Source organism: Ambystoma mexicanum, chromosome 1p, assembly GCF_040938575.1.
Source record: "Ambystoma mexicanum isolate Mex_15411 chromosome 1p, UKY_AmexF1_1, whole genome shotgun sequence".
Classification (NCBI taxonomy): Eukaryota; Metazoa; Chordata; class Amphibia; order Caudata; family Ambystomatidae; genus Ambystoma; species Ambystoma mexicanum.
The window spans coordinates 979,367,937-979,392,338 of record NC_090921.1 but is presented as its reverse complement, the minus strand read 5'-3'; the positions used below and the strand labels follow the sequence as shown (position 1 = coordinate 979,392,338).

At 45.6% G+C, this 24,402-nt stretch overlaps 1 protein-coding gene across 1 annotated transcript in view; it reads left to right on the top strand.

Moving 5' to 3' along the window:
* Positions 1-24,402, top strand: part of LOC138566923 (pancreatic secretory granule membrane major glycoprotein GP2-like) — a 195,386-nt gene that overhangs the window by 90,696 nt on the left and 80,288 nt on the right. Inside the window, exons 4-5 of the mRNA XM_069644705.1 lie at positions 14,206-14,411; positions 14,723-14,883. Coding sequence (XP_069500806.1) covers positions 14,206-14,411; positions 14,723-14,883 — 367 coding nt within the window. The remainder of the gene's footprint in view (positions 1-14,205; positions 14,412-14,722; positions 14,884-24,402) is intronic.

Here is a 24,402-nt window from a genome sequence, read left to right as displayed (position 1 = left end):
TCCTTATGAGTTGTACTCTATTTATTTTCGTGGGCTGGGCTGGGATTCAATTTGACCTAGTTCTCATCTAGTATTAGTGATCCAGTGGTTTTGGCCATAAGGATACCCCTGATCCAGACCTTGAAGCAAAGCACCAAGTGGGTGCTGACGGATCCGCCGTTAATGGCAAAAAACTCTGCAATTTCGATATGCTAGGCTTTGGTTACAGGGGTCTCTAAGAATTGCAGGAGGCATCCACCATTGTGGTGCATGTTGGGGGATGGGGCAGACTTCTATAATTCAAGATTTAGCAAGACCAGGGAATGGTCACAGTGTGCATGGGAGGATATCACAGCTCTGTACCATATTGGTGATTGAGGTGGTTATCGACCCGTAATCTGTACGGGACTCCGAATCATGAACCATGGAATAGTACATGTAGTCCTTGTCATGTGAATGCAGCGTCCTCCATACATCAAGGGGCAATTGCAACAGAATCAGATGTAATGTTAGCTGCTTTTGTAAGTAACCGAGGGGCATCAATCAATCAATCATCAATTGTGTATTTAGGATGGTGTTAGTCACCTCCCCAAATAACCCAGGTTTCATCTAGTGGGAGAAGCATGTCCACAATTGTCTGGTAAAATTCTGTATCAAAGTTGGGTCTGTATGCATTTACCACTACAATTGGGTGTCCAGTTATCTTGCCCCACACAAGTACGTCCCAGAGGGTCAACCTTGCTCTTTGTAAAACGGGAACCCAATGAGGGATGAATAAGTGTAAGGACACCTCTAGCTGTATTCTGTATAGTATCGCAGTGGACCCCAATTAGTAGAAAAAGCAACATACTTTCTGAAGAGCATTTATTTCCTGCAACATCAGGATATGTGGACTATGCCTTGACACACATGTACCAACTTTCTTAGCCTTACCTGGATTTTTGAGACCCCAGACATTCCAGGTCAGCAGCTTGATGTGTAGCTCTTTGCCTACGGGACCTTGAGTTGCCATTTCCATTGACCTTGTCTACCAATTGCAGTGTGTGGACACTTGCTTTCCATGCCTTTCTTCATAACATGATCATTGTTTTCAAAACTTTTCCCAATCCTTCCTGTCATCCACACCCTCCCTTCCCGCCCCAATCCTTGCCAACAACCCTTCTAACGGAGCTGTTCACGCCACAGCCTCAGAATAGCCATTCAGGTCTGTCTTCCTCTGATACATATTCAATTATTAACTGTGTAATACCTGGGCCCACCCCAACACCCAGACCTCAACCCCAACTAGATGATGTTACCACCATAACTCTTGGGAACTTCCCGAGGTGCATATGCTGCAGCAACCGTCTGGGTAACTCTAACACGTGTATTGGTGCCACAAGTTTACTCACCCTTTCAGTAAGCATAACGGATATGGCAGTGTACATAGTCGTTAGGGTCTATCCTATCGTTGGGTCTTGGGCTTCTATTTTGATCCATATCACGGTCCTGGGGTGGAAGCGGAATGGAGGATTCAACATAGTTCATAGCTACATTAGGGTTTTACCAAAAAATGTGCACTGCCCCTTTTTTTGAATCTGCAACTTAGCAGGGAAGTTCATTGTATATGGGATTTGGCACAAACTTGGCTGTCTCTTCCCCGGATCAAAGGACCTCCTCTGGGTCTGCACCTCTGCAGCAAAATCAGGATATATGTGGATGTTGCTCCCCTCGTATCTCAACATTCCCAACTCTCTGGACATTCTAAGGATCAAGTCTGTCTCTATTCAACAGTCTGGCTATGATGGAGGGTGGGGGGTGGTTTAAGTGTCGGGCCAGGATCGGCCCTTTCCACCAAGAATTGATCAGAAAACGAAGCTTTAGCGAAACGGGAACTTAAAGTGCTTCCTCAAAAATTTCCGTTTGACCCTTGCATGCGGTTTATGGAACTCTGATTCGTACATTCCTTCTGGACCTTGATTCTAAATCTTCACACTTGCTGCGTTTTTTGGATAGCTATACCTTTAAGTGCGTTATGTTGTGGTTGTGCTGGTACACCTTATCTTCAGTCACACTTATTCTGGCTTCAGTTTGTTATCCGAGCACTCGCCTCCAGTTTTGCTTTGAGCCACCCAATAGTCTCTACTATGACGTCCAATTTGACATTAACTGATAAAAAGCCTGACTGAATAGGTGCTAGTAGGTGGTCTTCTCTGGGATTCCATGTTGATGGGGCAGCGTGACAGTTGCCACTGGGGTCTGGGAGTTAGTAAATTAATTCACAGGGCCTTTTTCCTTGCCGCCTTCCCCCTTTGTCATTGTTGATGGATTATACAAAGGCTAGCCCACTATGGACAGACCGGTTTGAACAGTAGTCCCTCAAAGGAGAAAGCACAGTTGAAAGAGCTTGCTACATGTCAGTCTAGCTTCTCAAACCCAACCATGAATGTTAGGCGAATACTTCTTCCTGGTTCAGCAATGACAATGTTCCCAATGTTGCGTATATTCTTTTCTTGCCTTTGTTTCCAAATCTTGTGATCGGGGGAGAATCCAGTCGTTCCACTAACTCAACGGATACTACCCTGTCAGCCACCAAGAAATGCAGAAGGATTTTGTCTTTACGTTGGTGCCCTGCCCTCCGCGTCCAATGCACTCTGAGCGTGTCTTATTTTTGGATGGTTGCTGTGAGGGCCAGAGTAAATTGCATCTTCCCACAAAACAATATTAACCACAAGACTGGATTATGCCGTGTGGGTTTGTGCCAGTTGAGTCTGCAATGATAGTGTGGTTTAGGGGGCCAACGGCAGTCTATCTGCAGAGCACAGCAGGTGTACAGGCCACAAGGTCTGTATTTCTGCTCTTATGAAGGGAGAATTGCTAGCCAGTTAAATATATATTCAGTAAGTGTTGCAGTATTGCTGCCCCCTCAGCTCACACAGCAGTGATTTTTTTGCCTTGCCTTGTAGGTAATGGGATGGATTGTTGCGTCCTGTTTAGTTAGAACAGTTCTTTGTATTTTACAACACTAACGCAAGTTCCTCCACTTCAGTCTTGTTTAACTATTTATTGCAACGTCACCAGGCTGTGGGCACAGGATGCATTCCAGACAGGCTTGCTGGTTGTTCACCCAGTGAGTGATGGTATTTGATGGAGCCTGCTACAGAGTTCTGTACAAGGTCGGGGGAAAGTGCTAGGACCTACCAAATCCATGTTACCATCAACCGCCACTCTGATCCGTCTGTGTCTCCCCCGCCTCACTCCGTGAGGGTTGGGTGGGCTGTGGCCTTTCGTGCACAGAGGACTCCACTCTGTGCTCCCGGCACCACCCGCCTGCTCACTCACTTTCTTCACCCCTTTCTGTATTTATTTTACAATGTCCGCAGCGGATGCAGGATATAACCCACGTGGGTCCGTTGTTCGTCTACCCAGTAGACACTAGTACATGACGGGCCGCTTCAGAGATCCGAAGAATCCCTAGTCCTAAAGGTCAAGTGTTCATTTATGGTGGTAGGGGGTGCCCATACCAGCATTATTGTGTAGGGCAGGGCATGTAGTTTTCTGTTATCTCCTATGAGGGCTGTAGGCTTGGATCAGCAGCCGCTTCCGAATATGACGGCACCACACCAAAAGCAGGGTGTAGAGGGCTGGGTACCTGCTGTTGGGATCAGATGGAAGCCGTCTACTCACTGCAGTTGCCGTCCGTAGCTGCAGAACTGCGGCCAACCACCTCGCATGTCTCCCACAGCAGGGCGCCCATGGCGGTGTCACTATGTGCCATCCTTGCGGTCCATGATCTCCCACATGTGGGCAGCAGGGTCTGCCACTCCAGTCCCTCGGATGGTCAGGGCAGCCTATCCCTCATGCAGCAGTCCTCCATACAGGCCGAGGGCCCTGCATCATGTAAGCGGTCTGGGTTTCCCTGCAGTGAGTAACGGTGCACAGGTCTCCGACGGATAGTGGGGCTGCTCCACTCCACAGATCTCCCTTAGCCCTGCTAGTGTCCGATCTGCAATGGGGGATGCAAAGAAAGGGTGTATCATGCTTTCGGCGTGATATGCTGTTGTTGGCTCCTCCTCCGCTGAGGCCTCAGCCTCCCGCTCTCCCCCAACAGGTTGCCTCATAGCTCGGATGTACAGGCAGATCGCGTTCTTGGTCTCTGCCTGTGATCTGAAAATGTAAATTCTTCAGCTGCCATACCTTGAGGGTTTTCCAGAGTGAGACTGCCTCGGCTCTAAGCCTTTAGACATCTATATTTCTACTTTCCGTGGTGGAAGGCGGCACCAATCAGGATTTTTTTTGTTTTGTGTAGGATGTGGCCCAGGATGGAGCTTGTCAGGCAGCCATTTGTTAGCTGCGCAATAGCACCCCTGCCTCACCCCCCCCCCCCCCCATGTCTAACCACCAGTCATCATGGCATATTAAAACCTTATTGAATTGTAAGGAAAGTGCCACAGGTTCGAGCGTATCCAGGATTCTTTAACAAGTGGGGCCTGAAGCTAATGTAGTTGTGCTCACCACAGTGACATTAACATCTGTAAATTGCCACACAGTGCTGCTGTTTTGGTGTGCCTTGCCCGCTCGGGCTCTAACCACACTTCTGCATTTACCTGTTCTCACTAATCCCCCTCATGTTCAAAATGCTCTGCCTCCTGGCTGCTAAAATCTCAGCAAGAGGCCCTTTGTAGCCAGAGGCTGGTTCACTTTGAGGTGCGATGGGTGTGGGGGGGGAGGGGGGCGCTTGATGGGCTTTTGTCCCTGGTCCGACTGCTAAATCCTACTCTGCCAGCCATGTGGGCTTATGCTAGTCTCTAGAGCCTACATTGCAGAGAACAAAAGAGGATAGAAGCTTTGCTCTTCGATGCTTTGCAGCCCCACAGTGAAGGTTTGTGATTGGATCTAGGTATTGGAAGTAAATTTAAGCCTGCTTTTGTTTTATTTCTTGATAATCTGCAGCTGAGAAGAAATCAAATTCCAAAGATTGATGGCCACTTGAAGGGGACATTTGCGCAGAAACTAGTCTTTGTTCAGTGTCCAAAAAGGGAGATCTGGACCCAATCACCACAATAAAGAGCAAAAAAGTGTTGCAGCAAGAGTTTGGGGTTGGTATTTGAAGACAGTGTATTGTGAGGAGTCAAAGTGAGGCAGTCAACTTTTTAGATTTCTCAATTTGCCATTTTATGAAATCATAAGTTTCAATAAGCGCCTCACTATTCCTACCATGAGGATTTCCCTGCCTATAATAAACTAAAGGAACCTCATGCTTGTGCATAAAATACACAAGACAAAATGTAGCATTTCACAACAGTTTCATTGGTAATAGATGCAGTCTCTCTTTATGACCTGGGTGAACTCCTCTGCCCCAGGTTTTAAGTTGGATTCAGGTCCAATGTTCAAGAAAAAAGAATGAGGAAATCTGTGTTTGTAACGAAGTTCAAACCCAGTTCTTTGCACCACCAACTTGTCAAAATAAAGTTCTGTTAATCCTATATTTAACAAACATTCCTCTTCTTCCTTGAATGATTTTCACTTCATCAAATGGCATCCATGATCATCTTGGTCAGGGTGATTGATCACAACTTCCTTAATGTCAAAGGAAAACAGCTTCTCAATATCAGCTCTTCGCAGCTGTGCTTTCAACACCATAAATCACAATTGGTATCTTTGTCAGATTAACTCAGAGCACTTTTACTTCCACTTGGTTTACTCAGACCAGGCCCACTTCTACAATGAATCACCAGGTAGATCTACTCTCTTGCCCGATAGCTTTCCACATTCAACAGTGCTTTGAATCTGACAACCAAGTTTAACACGTCAACAATTTGTAATTTTGTGACACAACAACTTTTCAGAAAAGACAATTTTCACATTAGTGGTAAACACCTTTGTGTAGACAGGGCACTCTTCTCGCCTCTTTGCCACTTTTGGCTTTCTGCCACACTTAAAAAAAGCAATTTTACCTTTACTCCTTATGGCTGTGGCAATGACTTTATATCGGCTTCAATTTTATGGAACAATCACAATTAACAAGCTTTGCCCCTTTTTGACATCTGATTCGCCCCTTGCCTTCTCGTTGGCCCCATTAGCTTAGTGGAATGCCTTACTATTCGTCTTTTTTAAATTTTTATTCTGAACAATACATACACAGATCTTGGCTGTGTGCAGTGCTTGTACCACTCCTGGCTGTGAGCAATGCTTGCTCCTGGGAAGTCACAATTCTATGAAGTGCAGTCTTCTACAATGTTTTCTACTGCTTTACCAATGACTCTTCAGTTAGCCTTCACTTCGGAATCAATTTTAGGCACACACGATTAGTATTTCATTGGTTTTATGCAGTCTAATGTTCAATTTGTCCCATTAAAAACGTTTCACTTATACGCAAGTGCTACTTTTGTTCGCGCAATGGACTAAAATGCTGGGTAACTCTCTGGCTTCTGGCTTCAAGCCCTTCGCATGCTGCTGGACTTCTATTGCTCTGGCTTCTTCCGAACAGACACATTTCTACTTTGCCTTCATTCCCGCTCGTTCACCTTGCTCCCATGGCTGCAGATCTGCTCGCAACCAGTCTCCTGCACGCTTCCTGCTGTGCAGTCTAATTCATTTCAAATGTGGGACAGCTGTCTTCCTTCACACATACGCTGGACAATCTCTACACTTCAGACCTAGGGGGAAAATGACCCTCTCATGACGGGCAACTGAAATCTGCTTGACTGAAGTCCCAGCATCCATTCTTTCCTCCAATTTCTGCGTAGACTGCAAACAACGTGCTTTTCTTCTGCTGCTGTGCCATCTCCATTAAATGGCCTGAACCTGAGGGGGCATTTTAAGCCTCTCTGCCTCCCTCAGGTGTGGGTTGCTAGCCTTAAAAAGCTGGCCACTTCTGCAGCATTTCTCCTTCTTCCTCGTCCAGTACTTTGGTAATTATGCGACTTGAAGTCCCCAACAACAGAATTGGGTTTTCTAAATGGTTTTTGACTTTGTATTTCTTATAAGTATGTTTAAGGAGTCATCACAATCCTTTACTAAGAGGAGGCATTTAATGTAATCTATCATTAAGGTTTCCTTTCTCTTTACCTTTGGGAGTTGGGATGTTTTTTAACTTTAAGTCTCAGACAGGCTTTCCCTACATAAGATGTTAAAGATTTTATCTTGGCTTTATTCACATTGGGATGTTCAATTTGTGGATTAGACAAATCAGAAGGACAATAAGCTGTTACATGCCTTTATATACATTTGTTTATTTCTCTTTAAAGATGAATACTGTCTCATCCCATGGGATCTCACCACCCTGAGCCTAGTCTCCTCCCAGGTGATCCTCTTGCAGAGCACCACCCCCAAGGTCAGTAAGCATCTGCCTTCCCCTGGCCACCTGGGAGGAGACCTTTGGCAGGGGTTTAGTGAGGGATCTGCAGGATTCATCACATTATATTGCAAGGGTGCAGAAGAAGTAGACCGACACAGGAAGGTCATGTTTGTTGGCGTGAATGTTTTATTGAAAAGAAATGAAGTGAAAAAAACCTAATTTTCCCTTAAACTAAGAGGGGTTTCCCTGCCTCAAACAAAATGAAGGAAACTGTCCAAGAAATAAAACGTCCTTCGCCCCATGTCATATTCTATTTCCAGCCCTTAATCTTATGACAAATAACTAATATGCCAATGTTCTTGGTCCAGGAGAATGGCTCCCTTCTCCTAGACGACTCGCAGCTCCTGTTCTTCGGGGGATTCTTTTCGGAGGCTTTGGTTCCCTTCCCTGTCTTTTTCTCAAATGGTGCAAAGCAGAGTTCCAAACCAGTGTAAAACAAAGTTCCAACTTCAAGAGAATGTCTCCCTTCTCTTGATATTAGATGGGACTTACAATCACAAGGGCGAATTACTTCTTCCTGTGGCTTTGTGTTCCACATTAAGAGGATGATCCTCTCTTAGTTTCCAATGCAACACCAAGGGGTATGCTTTTCTTCCCTGGTCTTAAATTTCACAGTATTAAGAGGAACTCTCCTCTCTTGGCTTCTCTCACAATATTCTTGCAAACCCCTGGTTAGCTCTCCTGCTAGGTGTTGCTCTTTGTCACTGTTTCAAATAAACGGTATGGGTCCCAGACCCTGGTTCCCCTCTCTGGGAATCTGCTACACCAACCTCCCAGGTACCATCACTGGGTAGATAACTCTGGATACAACGGGTCCATTAATAGCTCCGCAAAAATATCACCATACAAGAATGGCGCCATATTTGTGCAGCGATATTAACCCATTAAACCTACGGGGGACACTCCCGCAAAGCCCATATATTAAAGGGAGCGGGGGACACCCCCACTTCCATTTACCGCACAAATTGTCCCACTACTATTGGTGGGGATAAATATTACCCGATACCGATACAACTCAGTTTCACAGGTGGGTCCCAGTCCCTGATTTCCCTTCTCTGGGAATGTGGTGGGCCTGATGCATTGGCCTCCCAGGCACTGCCACTCAATTTCACACGTGGGTCTGTCCCAGATCCTTATCTCTGACCTATTGTGGTCCCCATCAGCCTTTCCGGTCCTCCTACCCTAGACTGGGTGCTCACCAATCTCTTGCAGCAGTTCTAGGGGCTCTTCTCCCGTTCTCTGAATCTCTGCTGGTTTCAGGGTCTGCAGTGGTGTCCTGCCTTTCTGGTCAGCGAACTGGTCTGCAACACCTTCTCGCACAGCATCGCTGTTCCTTAAGGCTAGGTTTGACCTTTGTTCCAGCAGTAAGGAACTCTCCAGCTTCTTCAAACTCTCTGTACTTCGCCAGTTCACAAAGGCTCCCACTCTCTCTGGTAGGCAAACCGGCCACAGCCCCTACTCATCAGAACATTTTTCCTGCTCTCTGCTCCTGCAAGGGAGGGCGTGGCTGTACTTGCTGGTTTCCATCTTCTATTTTTACTCCACCTTGACCAGTAGGAAGTTGGCAACCACTAGACAATTCAATTTGGTTCATAGAGAAAATCTTTATGCCTCTGCACATCCTCCTTTTCAGTGCTGATTTTAAGGACTCCTAGTGAGCCAGTTGGATTCTTCCTCGTCTCAGTACTGATCTTGAGGACTCCTAGTGAGTCGGGAAGCAAGACCAATGGGGAAATTCCTTGTCCAATACTTTTAAAGGGGACTGCGTTCTCCACCCTACCAACCTACATGGGGTGGAGGGGGGGGGAGTCTGGTGCAGAGGGGGGAGATGTGTGACCGCATTTCCCTTGAGATAGAGGTAGTTCTCATGCAAAGGGCTCCCCCTAGTGAAGAGGGGATGACATTCATGGATTTGTCACAATATATACGTATTTATATTTTTTCTTTTACACCCACTACAGTTCTGCTATCTTGGAAAAGTGCAAAATGTATGCAGGTTTGGGAGAGTATTTAAGAGGGTAGTTGCGTTTTATTCTACCCAAGTGCTTATGGATCTACTGCAATTAAGCCAAGCTCTCGTTATGCTTATTAACTAGATTACCAGGAGTTTTGTTTTTAGAACTATTGCGTGGCAATCTGTTCATTGAGTTGCCCGGGACTCCATTTGTAACAACCTATACCTGTATCAGGTGGGTTTTGTTTTTTTAGTCTGGTATTGTAGGAGCATTCTCGGCATTGGCATTATATGCTAAAGTGTGAACAGGCTCCACCCCTGATGTCCTTGATGAAAATGTACTCTGAATAGTAGTCCGCCACATGAAGTCTGATAATGCCTCTGTAGGAGGTATGTTTGCAGGTTTGCTTTCTGCTGGACTCCAGGACAGTGACGTGTTTGATGGTTGTGGACACCGGAAGTACCACTCCCATAGACTTTGAAATGGACCCAACCAACAATCTGCTAGTCTCTGCATAGATCAGTTGGGATTTGTACTCTGTGAGGGGTGCATCAGAATCCCATCTATTACAGCTCTCTTCAACTCTATTTTATGGTGCAGATGAGGATTGACACTCGGCTGGCTTTTTAGGGCTTGCTGTAACCCATGTCCACTGTTGTTGCTCGCTGCGTTGTTGCTGGCTGCTTTTGCAGGCAGATCCCATGAAACGTGTCTTTTGGTTGCCCACAAGGATGGTCCTTCTCTTTGGCTTTGCGGACTAGGTCCATGCAAGTACAGTTCATTGGGCAAATATTCTTTGTTCTAGACTTGGCTATTGGTCTGGTTTTGCGTGCTTTGTTGTGCAAACACTTGTAGAACGTAGGCTGTAACTGGTCTACTGAACATTTTTTGTTTGTACTAAGACGTTGCTCAAAGTAGAGGCGGCAGCAGTAGTTCTTTGCACTTCTGGAAAACTGTCTAGTAGTGGAACAAGCTGGGTGACCTCTGCTGTTTGTTCCAAGTCGAAGACCTAGTGTATGATCTTTTGTTCTCATGACTTGTACTTTCATGCACTCGATATGTTGCTTTTTGATGACACCCTCTCCAGTGGAATTCTCAGTATTAGCTCCATTGTCTACTTAAATCTTAATCCTACAGACCGCTTTCAGGAATGTCCTACCATGTATATGAATCTCATGTCTTCTCCAAACTCTTACCTCCCATTTTTCTTTCAAGGTCAGTGGACAATCTGTCATTTCAACCAATACACAGTATGCTTTTGAGATTGCTTTCTTGCCCTGGGAGAAGCAGTCTTACCTACATCTTAAATTGTGATGGGTACACGTCCTTCTGTCCGCCACAGTTGCATTAAGATGTTTAAACAATTTACTTACTTTTAATTATCTCCAATTATCTCCAAGCATTGTCTTTGCTAGTCATATTTCATGGCCAGGTGTTTACAATGCACTGCTTCAAACAGCCAATACCACTTTTGAGCCAGTCCCTCCACAGAAACGAACCCTGCTGTTATTCCATATGTAGGGTTTGGAGGTTAAGCCCAATGTAATATTTACATCTAGAGTGTATGGCATCCCAAACAATGGCTGAATGATTCAGGAGAACATGTGTATTTTGTTTATTTAATAAAGTTTAGTATACTGACATTTTCGAACAGTGTATCTTCATACCATAAGTGAAGGGTTGTTCCTTATTCCTGATATTGGCTCTAGCAAGTTTCATAGCCCAGTAGTAGTTTGATGGGGTGAATTTACCCCATCTTTAGATTTTGCCTTTTAACCGTTTTTCAAATGAGATTTTTGTCTTTTTATGACCGCACTAACCATGGCATTTGTTGAAATAATTTTGAGGGAGCAAGCAGGGAAGCATAGCAAGTACATAGATTTGTTGAAACGTGTTCATTCTATAGCGTTTGCCAATGAATGAAATTGGGAGCTCAGCCCATTTCTTAAAGGCTTGATTTATATTGGCCTACAGTTCATCCATGTTGACCTTCACCCTTGTAAAGAGCAACGCTGCATGCCAAAGCGACCCATAATCTTTTTGTAAATTGTGCATCATTGGTAGCTGTGACACGCACTGGGATTTGGAAAGCTGTAGACTGTTTTGTCCCCATTTATTTTATACCAGGAGAGGTAATGTGAGGCAGGTCCCTTTCTTCTTTACCCAGTGTTGGTATTCTATCGTATGCATACAGTAAAAGCTTTGAGGCCTGCTTGCCCATGGCAAAACCTGCAATTGTATTATCTTTAATCGTAATTGCCAGTGGTTCTAAGCTAATTACAAATCAAAGCAGGTGCCCCGGTCTTGTTCCTCTTTCTGAATTTAAATAGGTGTGAGGCTACTGCCCCAGTAAAAATGGAGGCCTACAGGCTCTTCTGTATTGTTTCTAGCCAATAAATATTTGCTATGAAAACCAACCTCCCTGGGGTGTGAATCCATCTCTACCACTCTAAACTGTTCAAAGGCCTTTTCTGCATCAATGGAAATTAGTGCAGGTGTGCCAGCCAATGTTTTAGCAGATCCACCCTTATGGGCCACCCTGCACAGATGGTCTAACGATTATTTGTTTGTAATAAACCCCACCTGGTCTGTGTATTTTCTCAGATGTTTTTGAAATCTCGTTGCCAGGGTTTTGGATTTTGAGATCCATTGAATAATTCAACTACAATAATTAACTGGGTCTTTCACAGGCTTAGGAATGACTTCTCCATCTCTGCAATAGGAATTGGGTAAATAAAAAAAATCTGGTTAAGTACACAGACCAAGGTTTCCACCGTTGGCTTAGAACAAATTGTTTCCCTGTATCCACTTTCAATAATGAAACCCAGAAGAGCTGCTTTATCCCCTCCTGTAGGCTTTGAGCTGCTTTAGCCCCTCCTGTAGGCTTTGATCGAGATTTCACAAGTGTTTAGGACTACGTAGGAGACATGTAAGAATGCCTTCTTCCAACACTTACCCAACTTAAACTGGATCAGAGGAAATGGAGGCCAAGCAGAAGCCACATTTGAGGAAAATTAACTATGTACAAGATAAACCACATGTTTCACTACACTGCTCCTGGCCTACGCCTAGTGCTCCTTCCTGCAGTTGGAACAAAGTTAATTCATGTACTTTTTCAAACGCTACTTAGCTTGGTGCCCAAGCCTACTAATGGATCTAGGTCCTCCCATATGTTACCTTGGCTATTGGATTAGCCCAAAGATACAGCTGAATGTTTAGTGTCATTGACTGCAAATTGTGTAAACAACTCTGCGAGTCCCTGTATTCCCATACAGGACAGTGATACTTGTAAAAAAATAAATAACCACACGGGAGAACTGTATGGGTAGAATGAAGGATCAATCTTTACTTCGATGCCCCAAGGACTGGTGCTACCTAGTCTCATTGACCTATACATGGCCTGCCTAGACAACGCATGTTTCCTCAAGGAGAAGGACTTTGATGGATGTTTAACTGTATTTTCATCAAAGTGGAAGTTCTATATTTAATCATTGACCAACTGGAGAATGCTAGACCTAATCGAAGAGAAATCGAGTATGAGATGACTTCTCAAACTGTTATGTCAGACATTCATGGTCTTAACTATACATACATTATATAACATTACGGTACTAACAATACTTAAAATGTTCACTGCTTACATTTTCCTAAAAACATAGGACTTGGACACTCCTCTGTGGGCCGTATGTTATCCATTGATTAAAAATTGGCCTTGGATTAAAAACCCATACACTTTTCTTTCTTTTTTTTTTCTTGCTTTTCTGCTTCAAAATCTTAGGCTTTATGGTACGCCGCCGTTTGGCCACTCTTGCAGAGCTATATATAGGACTGCCATCAGTATCTTTAAATCGGAGTGCCCCGCCTGTAAAAGGGTCTGCCCGTATGCTCATCAGATGAGCTAGGATTACTGAAGAACATTTTTCTTGGATTGCCTTAAACATCGAACTGATTTGCTTGTTCCTGTGGTGGACTCAGTCGCCCACCCCCCGCCAACATTGGCACTCTAAAGTGCCTGAGCCACATATCCGGTACCTTCTATTCTACTGCACTCTCCGGGAAGTTTAGAAGTTCCTGCAGTAGCAAGAGATTTCCCGAGCTGGTCGGCTCTAGGTGAGAGTACTCCTCGTACATCCTTATTCCTTGGAGGTGACGGGATCACCAGTTTTTCATTGTACTGGTAGGGGACGCTGCCACTAGTACCAATTGGACCTCTCTTGGGGGAGGGGGCGTGGAAGAACACATTTTTCTTACCATTGCCTTATCTGCTTCCCCCATCATGTGCTTCCGCCACCATATCCATCTGTTATTTATGGACTCCAAGGCTGGCTTTGTCAGACTCGAGCACAATATCACGGTGGGCAACCTGTGGGTCCTGCTTCTCCTCCACTTTACACTATGGTTCTTCACCACCTAATGTGTGGGGAAGGCGACTAGTGAGGTTTTTACCCCCCTTTGTGATCAATCCGACAAGAAAAACTTGGACATGGCTTTATATCTTTAAATCCAAAGCTTAGGACTCCGCCAGCTGTGCTGGATCCACTGTTGGTGCGGGAGCCAGTGCTCCACCTCTTCCCTTGGATCCCTCGTAAGATCCAGTCCCTCCACGAAGGTGGAGATGACACAGAGGTGGTTTCTGGTCCGTAGTGTAATGGCTTTGCCTCCAACTGGACTTGAGCTAGCCGTCGCCAGCTGCTGGCACACCTCAAAAGCCTCACCTAATTTTTTTTAAAGGTTTACACTAATAAAGAAGGGTAGCAGGAAGAACTACCCCCTCACGATTTTTTTTAGATGGCTGGTAGCCAACTTATTTCACGTGTTTTTTTATTGGGGGGGCACATTTTTAAAGTGTTGTGGACAGTAGGAATATTTTGTCTGTAGTATGGAATTAAATGAGTCTTCTGAACCTGTTTTGCTCTTCCCTCTTCTTTCCAGATATGAAAATGCTTCTGAGCTGTGACGAGAACCAGATGACCGTCTCTGTGATTAAGGATGTTTTTGGTTTTTATGGCACGCCTACAAGTGCACTGCACCTGAACAGCGCCGACTGCAAGCTCAGCGAGGTGACTGTGCACGGGGAGATCTATGTCTCCGCCAAGCTGACGTACGTGAACCGCACAGTGTGTGGGACACAGATCCAGGTGATGCAAGGGGCTGGACTGGAGGTTCAGATGAAAGGGGTGGCCAAAGGTAGTCTGGCTATGATGAAAGGGGGGGGGGGTGGCGGAACAAAACCGACTGGGGCCACATAGTGGGACATAGGCCTGGATCCTGATGAAGCTAGACTTTTTGTTGGGCTGCAGACAGTGAGTCCTTGGGGATGTGACCAGGCCATGTGCTTGACCACTGTTGGGGCGATTGGTTGAAACTGCAGGTTGTGGGAAAGGTTTGGAGGGGAATGGATCCATTGTGTGACTATGTAAACTACAGATCTGTCTTGTTACTTACTTAGGTAAACGGATCCCATCTGATCTACTCAAACCAGATCCAGGCGACTCTGCCAGCACCAACCAGCATAGTTGTCCGTACCTCCAATGTCTCAATCAACTTCTCCTGCATTTACGTATATGAGAAAATGGCTGCCTTGCCCTACTCCATCTCTGCGCAACAAATGTAAGCCTTAATTTATGGAAATGTAAAGTGATGGGGGAGCGAGAGGGTATGTTGGAATTTAAAGGTATAGTGGAAAAGGGGAGCCCCACTGAAATCAAATTGATCAATCAGACTTGTGAAACCTGTAAATGGATAATTTACTACTTCTGGAGAGAGAACATGTGTGTGCATGGTTAACCAGGTTGAGTACCTGGGGTGGGATCAAATAGACTGAGGTACCAAACCGGTGAGTAACTCATTTTCTCTTCATTACAGCCACAAACACTTTTTCGAACACTTAATCGTGCATTCAGTCATGGACAGTCAACGGACTGTCACCGACTAATCATGTCAACTGATCTCCCATTTGTTATGCCACGTTCTTGTTCACTTTCAAAATGGCACACTCTTGCAACACTGACTCAATGTGTAATAGATTAAATGAGCCAGTGTCATTCATTGTTCTATTTGGTGAGAAAATCCTGTTGCTCGCCTATCACTTACTCGGACCGCAATTCATGCACTCAGACTCCCTCTATCATGTTTTGCTTCACTTTATAAATCATTCACTTCTCAAATGGTCTCCCCATCTATTAGCCATGCAATGAGACTCTTTGTCACTTACTCGCTCATTGACTGTTTACTCAACTCATTATTTCACTCAGCAACGTGCAATGTATTTACTCACTCATTGACTCAACCAATCTGCATGGTTAAGTGCCTGATAGACCAAGTAAAAAGTGACTCACTCACACACTCCACTCACTGGGAAACTTAGTGAGTGCCCAAAATGCATGCCTGCTAAAGCGCCCATTCCGGTGCAGGACATTCTAGGTGAACACACAACTCCCAACACTTGTTTTTGCCTTTCCATGTGTGTTCTGGCAACATCGTCAATTTGATTAGCCCAGATCGCCCAGGCCCCCGTAGGTGCAGGAGCACCCAACACTGCAGGAGCAGTGCGACAGCAACTTCAGCTACATTTTTTGATTAAAGGTAGGCATCTCTGCCTAATTCCAGTCCCTGATACCTTTCTCCCTCCGACATGGAGAGCGCTGCATTCAGCAGCATTATTCTTAATTAGCAAGGATAAAATCCTTGCAGGCTCCGATTTGAGCCATTAAGCTATTTTTCGGCCTCTCCACATTCTGCGGCCACCAGTGAACACACGAGGTGTTCCTGATCAAAGATGGCTGCAGGCACCTTCTCCGCGACCATCTGACTTGGACAGCCGACCCCATTGGCCCAGCCCCTGCTCATCAACCACGCGCCGGCAGGTGCACGCCGGCTTCCTCCACAAGGGGCACGTCCTGTCTGGAGCTTGTCCGGAGGCTACCGAGGCCTGGGCCACAGGAGACTGCATAATAGCAGGTAAGCCTCCTAGACTTTGCAATTTGTCCTGAACTCTGCAAGCCAGCGCACCCAGAGGACGCTTCCGTACACCACCTTCCCTGGTCAGTTAATTGTAGCTCATGGCCCTAGCTGCTGCAAAGTAATGCATTACGCCATCATGTGTGTATACTCCCTATGTAATCTATGTATATAGGCCCGTGTCTCACTATGCCCTCGCTCTCTCTGCATTAATTCCGCGAGCCACCGCTGTCCACACCACCCCCATCACGCCAGAGTTAGTTTCCCCAACTGCCCTCATTCCGAACAGCGTTTACTGCATCCACACTCTTAAGACAGCGTATTAACATGCTTTCCGTCCGCCCACGTCCAAGCCAGTATTTCTGTACACCCATGCCCTACGAGTGTATCCCTAGCCTAAATGCAATATGCTCTAGCATTTCTACCTGATTGTACTAGTCTCTAGTATCTCGATTGCGCACTAACTTTGAACCTGGCTGTGCACCTTAGCACCATTGTGCATTAGCATTTCCAGATTGTACTATGTTTAGTATCTAGCTTGCACGCATCTAGATGGGACCCACCAGAACCCAGTCCCTCGCATGAGTGCGCATCTTAGCTCCACTGTGCATTAGCACCTTTAGCCACTTTACACTGAGCTTTTAGTATCCTGAATGTGCAACAGCCTGAACCTAGCTCTTACCTTAGATTGTGCATCAACTGCTGACCACACCGAAGTGTGCATTAGAAATCTCTACCCACTTGCGCTCCCAATCACACTGACAGAGGAGTACTGAAATTCCCAGGCCAATTCTAAAATCAGATGTGTTAACCTGGACCTTCCTCATTATGTTCCATTCTGCCTGGTGCCGCATGACATCCCCTGTACAGGGTCACACTTCCTCTCACACCCCAATGGCCTCCCCAGACCAGCTTGCCCAAGAGATCATCCCATACCCTGTCCCACCCCCTTCCTACAGCCTACCTCCACCATCGACTCTCACCGTATAGCAGATGCCTCCAAGAAAAGTCAGACCACCCCCCCCGGACTCCCTACCCTCACAAACCTTACTACCAGCAACTCCTACCCCTGCACAGGCTCATCAAGACTCGCCCGACTCAGATCCAGAACTGTGACCATCCCTAACCTAGGCAACAAACAAAACAACCTTACCCAAATCTGCCTCTCATCACAAACACATTACACCTCCGATAGACCAGATCACACCCTGCCTGAACGCACCCTCCATTCACACCCCTGTCAAAACATGCCATACCACGAAACTATTAAAGGTGCACTCATTAATGCAAGATCCGTAGTCGCCCATGCCCTAGACATAGCCGACATTATCTCACTCAATGAACTCAATTTCATAGCTAACACCGAGACCTGGCTCCATCCAGCTTCTGGCCCTTCTCTATCGTTAACTATACCCAATGACTACACCATCTACCGTGCAGACAGACAAACAGCCAAAGTGGTGGAGTAGCCATTATTGCAAAAAGCTCCATCAACATAAGGCACATACAAAACCAATCCCTCCCTTCAGCGGAACTACTCACCATCAAACTAGCCACAACCCACACAAGCACAATCACCATCCACCTAATTTACAGACCGGCAGGCCCTATACTAGCCCTTTTACTCTCCAACAATACCAAACCCAACTCACGACTACTTATCCTAGGAGACTTTTAACCTAGGTCTCAACGATGAGAAAGATGACAAAGCTAACACTATCACCAACACCATCTCAGAATTAGGACTCGCCCACCATATCTCACAACCCACACACAACAAAGGTCGCATCCTTGACTGGATAGCTGATCTTAACTGCAATACCACCATCCTATCCAACACACCATGCGCTTGGACTGACCACCACCTCATCACTTTCACCATCAACAAAGACTCTCAAACACCTGGGCCTCCCCCAATGCTCCACCTACACTCACAAGAAATAACAAAAACATCACAGTAGAGAAACTCCTCCCTTTACTCCAACCCATCATCAATCTTTCACCCACCATGACTAACCCTACTGAACTTGTAGAGTTATACAACACAACCATCCTTAAGGCTATAAACACCATAGCACCACTCAAGCTACGGAAAGCCAAACCACGCGCACACCTCAATTCTTGGTTCACACCCGAATTAAGAACGCTCCGCAAAACCAAAAGACAAGCAGAACTAGCATGGAAACAGTCACCATCCAACAATAACAAGACATTTTACGCACTGGCCTCTAATATCTATAAGACATCAATCATTCAGTCAAAAAAATACGTACAATGAGAGAATCTGCAACGCCAAATCCAATACCAAAGAGCTCTTCAACATCCTGAGAGATCTCGAATCACCCTCCCCCATTCCAGACACATGCAACAAAGACATCCACTGGTGCATGAACATACAGGAAGCCCTCTTAGGCAAAATTACTATGCTACAAGCCAAAATCGCGATGAAGAAAGTAAGTCTCACCCTCGCTGATAACATCACCCCCTCCACCCATACCCAAACCACCCCACAAAATGATGACAATAACCTCTTCGAGTTTTCCACCATAACCATCAAAGAGGTTGAAGAAATAATCAACTCACTGAAACCGTCCAAATGCCAAGGCGACATCTCCCCGGCCCCGGTCATTAAAGATGCAGCCAAACAACTTGCTCCCTTTATCGCATCCCTCATTAATTCATCGTTCACATCCAACATAGTGCCCAACAACCTCAAGGACTCTTGGGTTCTTTCCTTACTTAAGAAACCCACCCTAGACCCAAGTGTCCCCACCAACTATAGACCCATTATGACTGTACCCTTCCTCCTAAAAATCCTTGATAGAGCTGCCTACCTCCAGATACAGAACCACCTTGAGAAAAACAACTTACTAGGACTTGGACAATCAGGCTTCCGCCCCAAACACGGCACTGAGACTGCCCTGATTGACCTTAAGACACAGATAGATAACATTAAAGACCATGGCAAACTGGCCCTCCTTCTCCTTCTTGACTTATCGGCTGCCTTCGACCTGGTCAACCACGACATCCTCTGCAAACATCTCTCCTCTGCAGCCAAATTCTCAGACAATGCTAACGCATGGATCCAGTCCTTCTTGAACAACAGATCCATGAGTCTTCGCACCCACAGCCTCTGCCAATCCAGCCCCAGTCACATGCGGCGTCCCACAGGGCTCCTGCGTCTCCCCCACTCTATACAATGTGTTTACAAAACTCCTTTTCGACATATTGGACCGTTTGGGTGTCATTTACATCAACTACGCAGATGATACCCAAGTACTGATCCCTCTAACAGGCGACTACTCCACTGACCTCACTGCTCTTAACAACATATACTCCATTATCCAAGAATGGATGGCCAAACATGGCCTATGCCTCAATGACGACAAGGCTGAGCTTCTTCTCCTAGGATCCCAACCCAGACTGTATAAACTCGACAAACTCTATCAGGCATTCACTATCGACGGCAACATCACCGTCTCCAACAGCGTCAAAACCTTAAGAATCTACCTCGATTCCTCCCTCACTCTGACAAGGCAGATCAATTCCATCTCATCTGCCACTGCTTAAACTTGTAAACTCATCAATGCTAGCAGACCCTACCTCTCACCATCCAACTGCACCACCTTAGCTAGAGCGCTAATCCTCTCCAAAGTCGAATATTGTAATGCTCGGAACATGGGCACAAGCCAGAAAAAAAATGAACAAGCTGCAAGTTATCCAAAATAACGCCCTGCGAGCAGCCCTGAACATACCCAAACATGCACACATCTGACATCGGGCGCTCCTGCTAATGGCTATCTATACCACAAAGAATAGAATATAAAACCCTCTCACGCACAAATGCCTAGCTAACCAACCACCTAGATACCTATCAGACAACCTCACTCACCACACCCCAGCTCGTCCTACCAGATCAGCTCAAACACCGTTTAAATATCCCGAAATACAAACTCCAAAAAGCAGGTGGCTCTAGCTTCTCCGTGCTTGCCTCCAAACACTGGAACTCACTTCCACTCGAGCTTAGATCAGAACCGCCCTGCCCAGATCATAAAGATGCTGCTAGGGATCTATCTCCATTTATTGCAAAACTTGTCAATTCCTCATTCACGTCTGGCACAGTGCCCACTAAAAATCCTAGGTACTACCACTGCTTAAAAAGCAAACGGTAGACCCTCTTATACCCACGAACTACCGTCCCATTACGACAGTCCCCTTTCTGCTTAAAATTCTGGATAAGATTGCCTATAATCAAATTCAAAGTTTCCTGGAACAACACAAACTCCTAGGAGAGCGCCAATCAGGATTCCGCCCTCAACACGGCACAGACGGCCCTCATTGACCAGAAGGCACAAATAGACGAACTAAGAGATAAAGGAAAAATGGCCCTCCTCTTTCTGCTGGACCTCTTGGCAGCATTTGACCTTGTGGACCATGGGGTACTTTGCAGTCACTTGGACTCTGCTGCACATTTCTCCAGTGAGGCTATAACCTGGATCAAATCCTTTCTTAGCGACAGGACTATGAGGGTATTCTCCCCTTCGACAGCGGCCGACCCAATCCCCATCATGTGCGTTCCTCAGGGATTGTCTCCCCAACTCTGTACAACATATTCACTAAGCCCCTTTTCGATGATCTGGACCTTCTCGGCATCACCTACACTAACTATGCAGATGATACCCAGATTCTCCTCCCACTTTCCGGGGATTATGGTAAAGATTTGGCCTTGATGAACAGCGTGTATACCATCTTCCAGGCATGGATGGCAAACCACGGCCTATGCCTGAACGATGATAAAACGGAGCTCATCATCCTGGGGACGCACCCCAACCTTAAACTTAGCCAGGACTACACTTCATTTGAAATTGATGGAAATATCATCAGGGTGTCTAAAGATGTGAAGACACTTGGATTCTATCTGGATGCCACTCTCTCTTTCAACAAACGGGCGAAGTCCCTGGCATCTGCTACCGCTTACACCTGTAAGCTTATCAGAGCTGGCAAGCATTTTCTATCGGACAACAACTGCCTCATCTTAGCGAGAGCACTAATCCTCTCGAGGCTCGACTATTGTAATACCCTCTACATTGGAGCAAATAAATCCATCACCCACTGCATTCAAATTCTACAAAACAACGCCCTGCGAGCCGCCCTCGGTGTCTCATCACACATTTCAAAGATCAGACGCCAAAACTGGCTGTCTACCCAAAGCAAAATCCACCTTAAAGTAGCGTCCTTGCTTCACAAAGCCCTAAACAATGCTGCACCGAGCTATCTGACCAATAAATTTGCAAAAAGAAACCATATGCGCCCAGCTAGAACCGCTAATGCCAATAGCCTCATCATTTCAAGATTTAGGCTAACTAAGGTTCAAGCGGCCCAACTATGGAACTCACTGCCTAACCCTCTACGTTAGGAACAGCCCTTTCTGAAATTCAGAACCAACTACATCAACTTGCTGAAGTATACCAATGATTAGCCCATTGGTGCACAAAAATCCCCAGACTACCCAGTATTTACATATCTTGACCCTGCTCCTTCTGACCCTTGGACCTCTTCACTCTGCCCTCCTGGTTGAGGAGATAATGTTCATCCGGCACCTGTATATTTTACTGCCCCTACCATACTAGGACTGTATATTTACTGCCCCTACTACCATCCGGCACCTGTATATTTACTGCCCCTACTATATATACTATATACTTTGTAACTGTCTGTCTTGTAAATTATAATTGCCTACTACTTGTGATATCTGTATATGTATCCTGTATTTTGTATGTAACCATTGCTACCTTGTAACCTAAGCTTTGCATCTTCTTGACTGTTGCGCCCGGTTACCTTCGGGTCTGCCGCGCATTACAAGTGAATAAAACAAACCGTCCTTTCACAGGTTTAGACACAGTGCCAAAACATGGTTACTGTTCAAAGAAACGCATAACTCCATCTTATTAGCATGCACTCAGCCTGTAAATTTGTAAATCGGCCTGTACATTACCCGTAACTGCTTGATAATGCTCCAAGCGCAATGTTTTTATCCACCTATGGATCATGTTATGTGATTTCTGTATACCTGTAACTGCCTGATAATACCCTAAACCTCTGATATTGCCCTCCCAAGACCATGCTGTATCCTACTGTTTTGCTGTATTCATTTTGTTGTATTCATCTTAAGCGCCTGGATGCCCCAGGGCCAAGCGGCGCTATACAAATAATAAAATAAACTAGTAAATTTAAATTACTATCAAACAGAACATGAGATAAATGTTTCCCTCGCTGGGGTTCGATTGAGCGCAGGTTGCCCGTCTGTTCTGTTGCAGGAAGTTAGCTTGGACTGAACTCTAACAGGCACACCACTTGTCATTTCTGTACAATGTTAAATAATTCGGTCCATGTTCTGGTGTGGTGTAAATGGCAGCTTGCTTATCCAAGGCGCGAACAACTTCAGAGCACAGTTTGAGCTGGCAAGTGTCTGATTGCTGGTTTTCTGTTAACAATAATCCCCCCCCTAAAATTAGTCTACTCATGAGGTCCTTAAATCTGCCTGGTGCATGAGGGCAATCTAAGATTCCTGCAAACCATACTTGGCTGGGGTGACTGCACTTTTTCCTCGGCTGCAACTAGATTGGGTTTGTCATGGTAGGGGAGGTATTGAAAACACTCAGTCTTGCTAAGAACACCAGTCATTGTGTACGGCTGGATTATCCAATGCCTGGTATCGAGTGTTTCAACCTAAAATAAATTGGCACAAAACCTGCCAAATGTTGCCTAACCTAAAATAGTTGGGGTTCCAGGAAGACTTGAGCAGGGACGTCATTTTACCAAATGCTGGGGTTAGCAAAAGTGACGCCATGTGACCTTTGACCCCCTGATGACCTCACAGGAAGTGATGTCATTTGACCCCCACCCCAAAGTGATATTGTGGGAAGCGATGGAACACGACCTTTCACCTGTTGACAAAACAGAAGTGGCATCACATAGCATTGTACACTACGGAAAATATGGTTACGATATCACTATGTGGTATCCATTTCATACAAAAATGGATGGACATATCTGTCGATCAGTGTGTATAGGCCCATATTACCAAATTACTGTGAATGCAAGCATACGTCCATGACCAAATGATAATGTTATTAAATACCACTTGCGCTTAAGCGCTTTATATAGAAAAAATATACACCCAATATCACCCAGCCTGTATTGATTTATCGACCTCCGCAGGAGAAAAGGCTGAGTTGAGGTGTTTAAGAACAGACTAAATCAGTGACTCACCCGCTGAAGTGTGCTTGAAATAAACCTGAGTCTAGCAACTATTGTATATAATTCCAGAAAGACACATTATTTGGTATTCCTATTCTTTCTTATTTAGGGTCAGTGCTGAAAGTGTTAGACTTGTGGCACTCATTAAGTGGCCTGAACAAGAAAGCCAGACACTCCAGAAGTAAAGAGCCACATGGTGCTGGCCACAGCCCAGGAGCTTGCATTACAAAAAACAAAAAGGGTTACGTTTTTTTTTATATATAGAGGTCGCAGTTGCGATCTCTGGCGACCCCTAAATGACGTCCCTGGACTTGAGGGTATGGTAGTAGGTGATCAATGGGCCGTATGCCAAACTACATTGTGAGATGCATGGTTACTACAAGACTAGTAAGCCGATAACTTATATTGCCACCACGCAGTGCTGGACCACATAAGCACAGCTAGGTGGAACACACAAGCACAGCTAGGGTGGAACACATGGTTGAGAGGTGACCAAAGAAGCCACTGCGGTGCCAGCGGGCAAGCACAATTCCTAATTGCACACATGGGGAAACAAAAAAAAAAACACTAACACTGTGCAACCTCTACAAAGGTGGTGTCTCACCACTGACTTACTCCCGCAAAGTCTTGGGTCTGAGCAGATTTATTCATTAATATTAGGTGGTGATGAGTCAACCGGGTGCAGCCACCAGATGGCTAAAAGAAGCTTAAGCAGCCAAGGCTGTCTTTCTCTTACAGCGTTTGTGGTTTGGTTCTATCCTAATATTCAATTGCGGTAGGATTAGTTTCTGGGCCCAACGACTGTCAATGTACAAGCCCCTTCGTTGAGTCCCTTGTGACATGTGGAGGACAGAGTTCAGGATTGCTGATCTCGAGTACCTTGCTCGTTGAGACCTACGTGCACTTGTA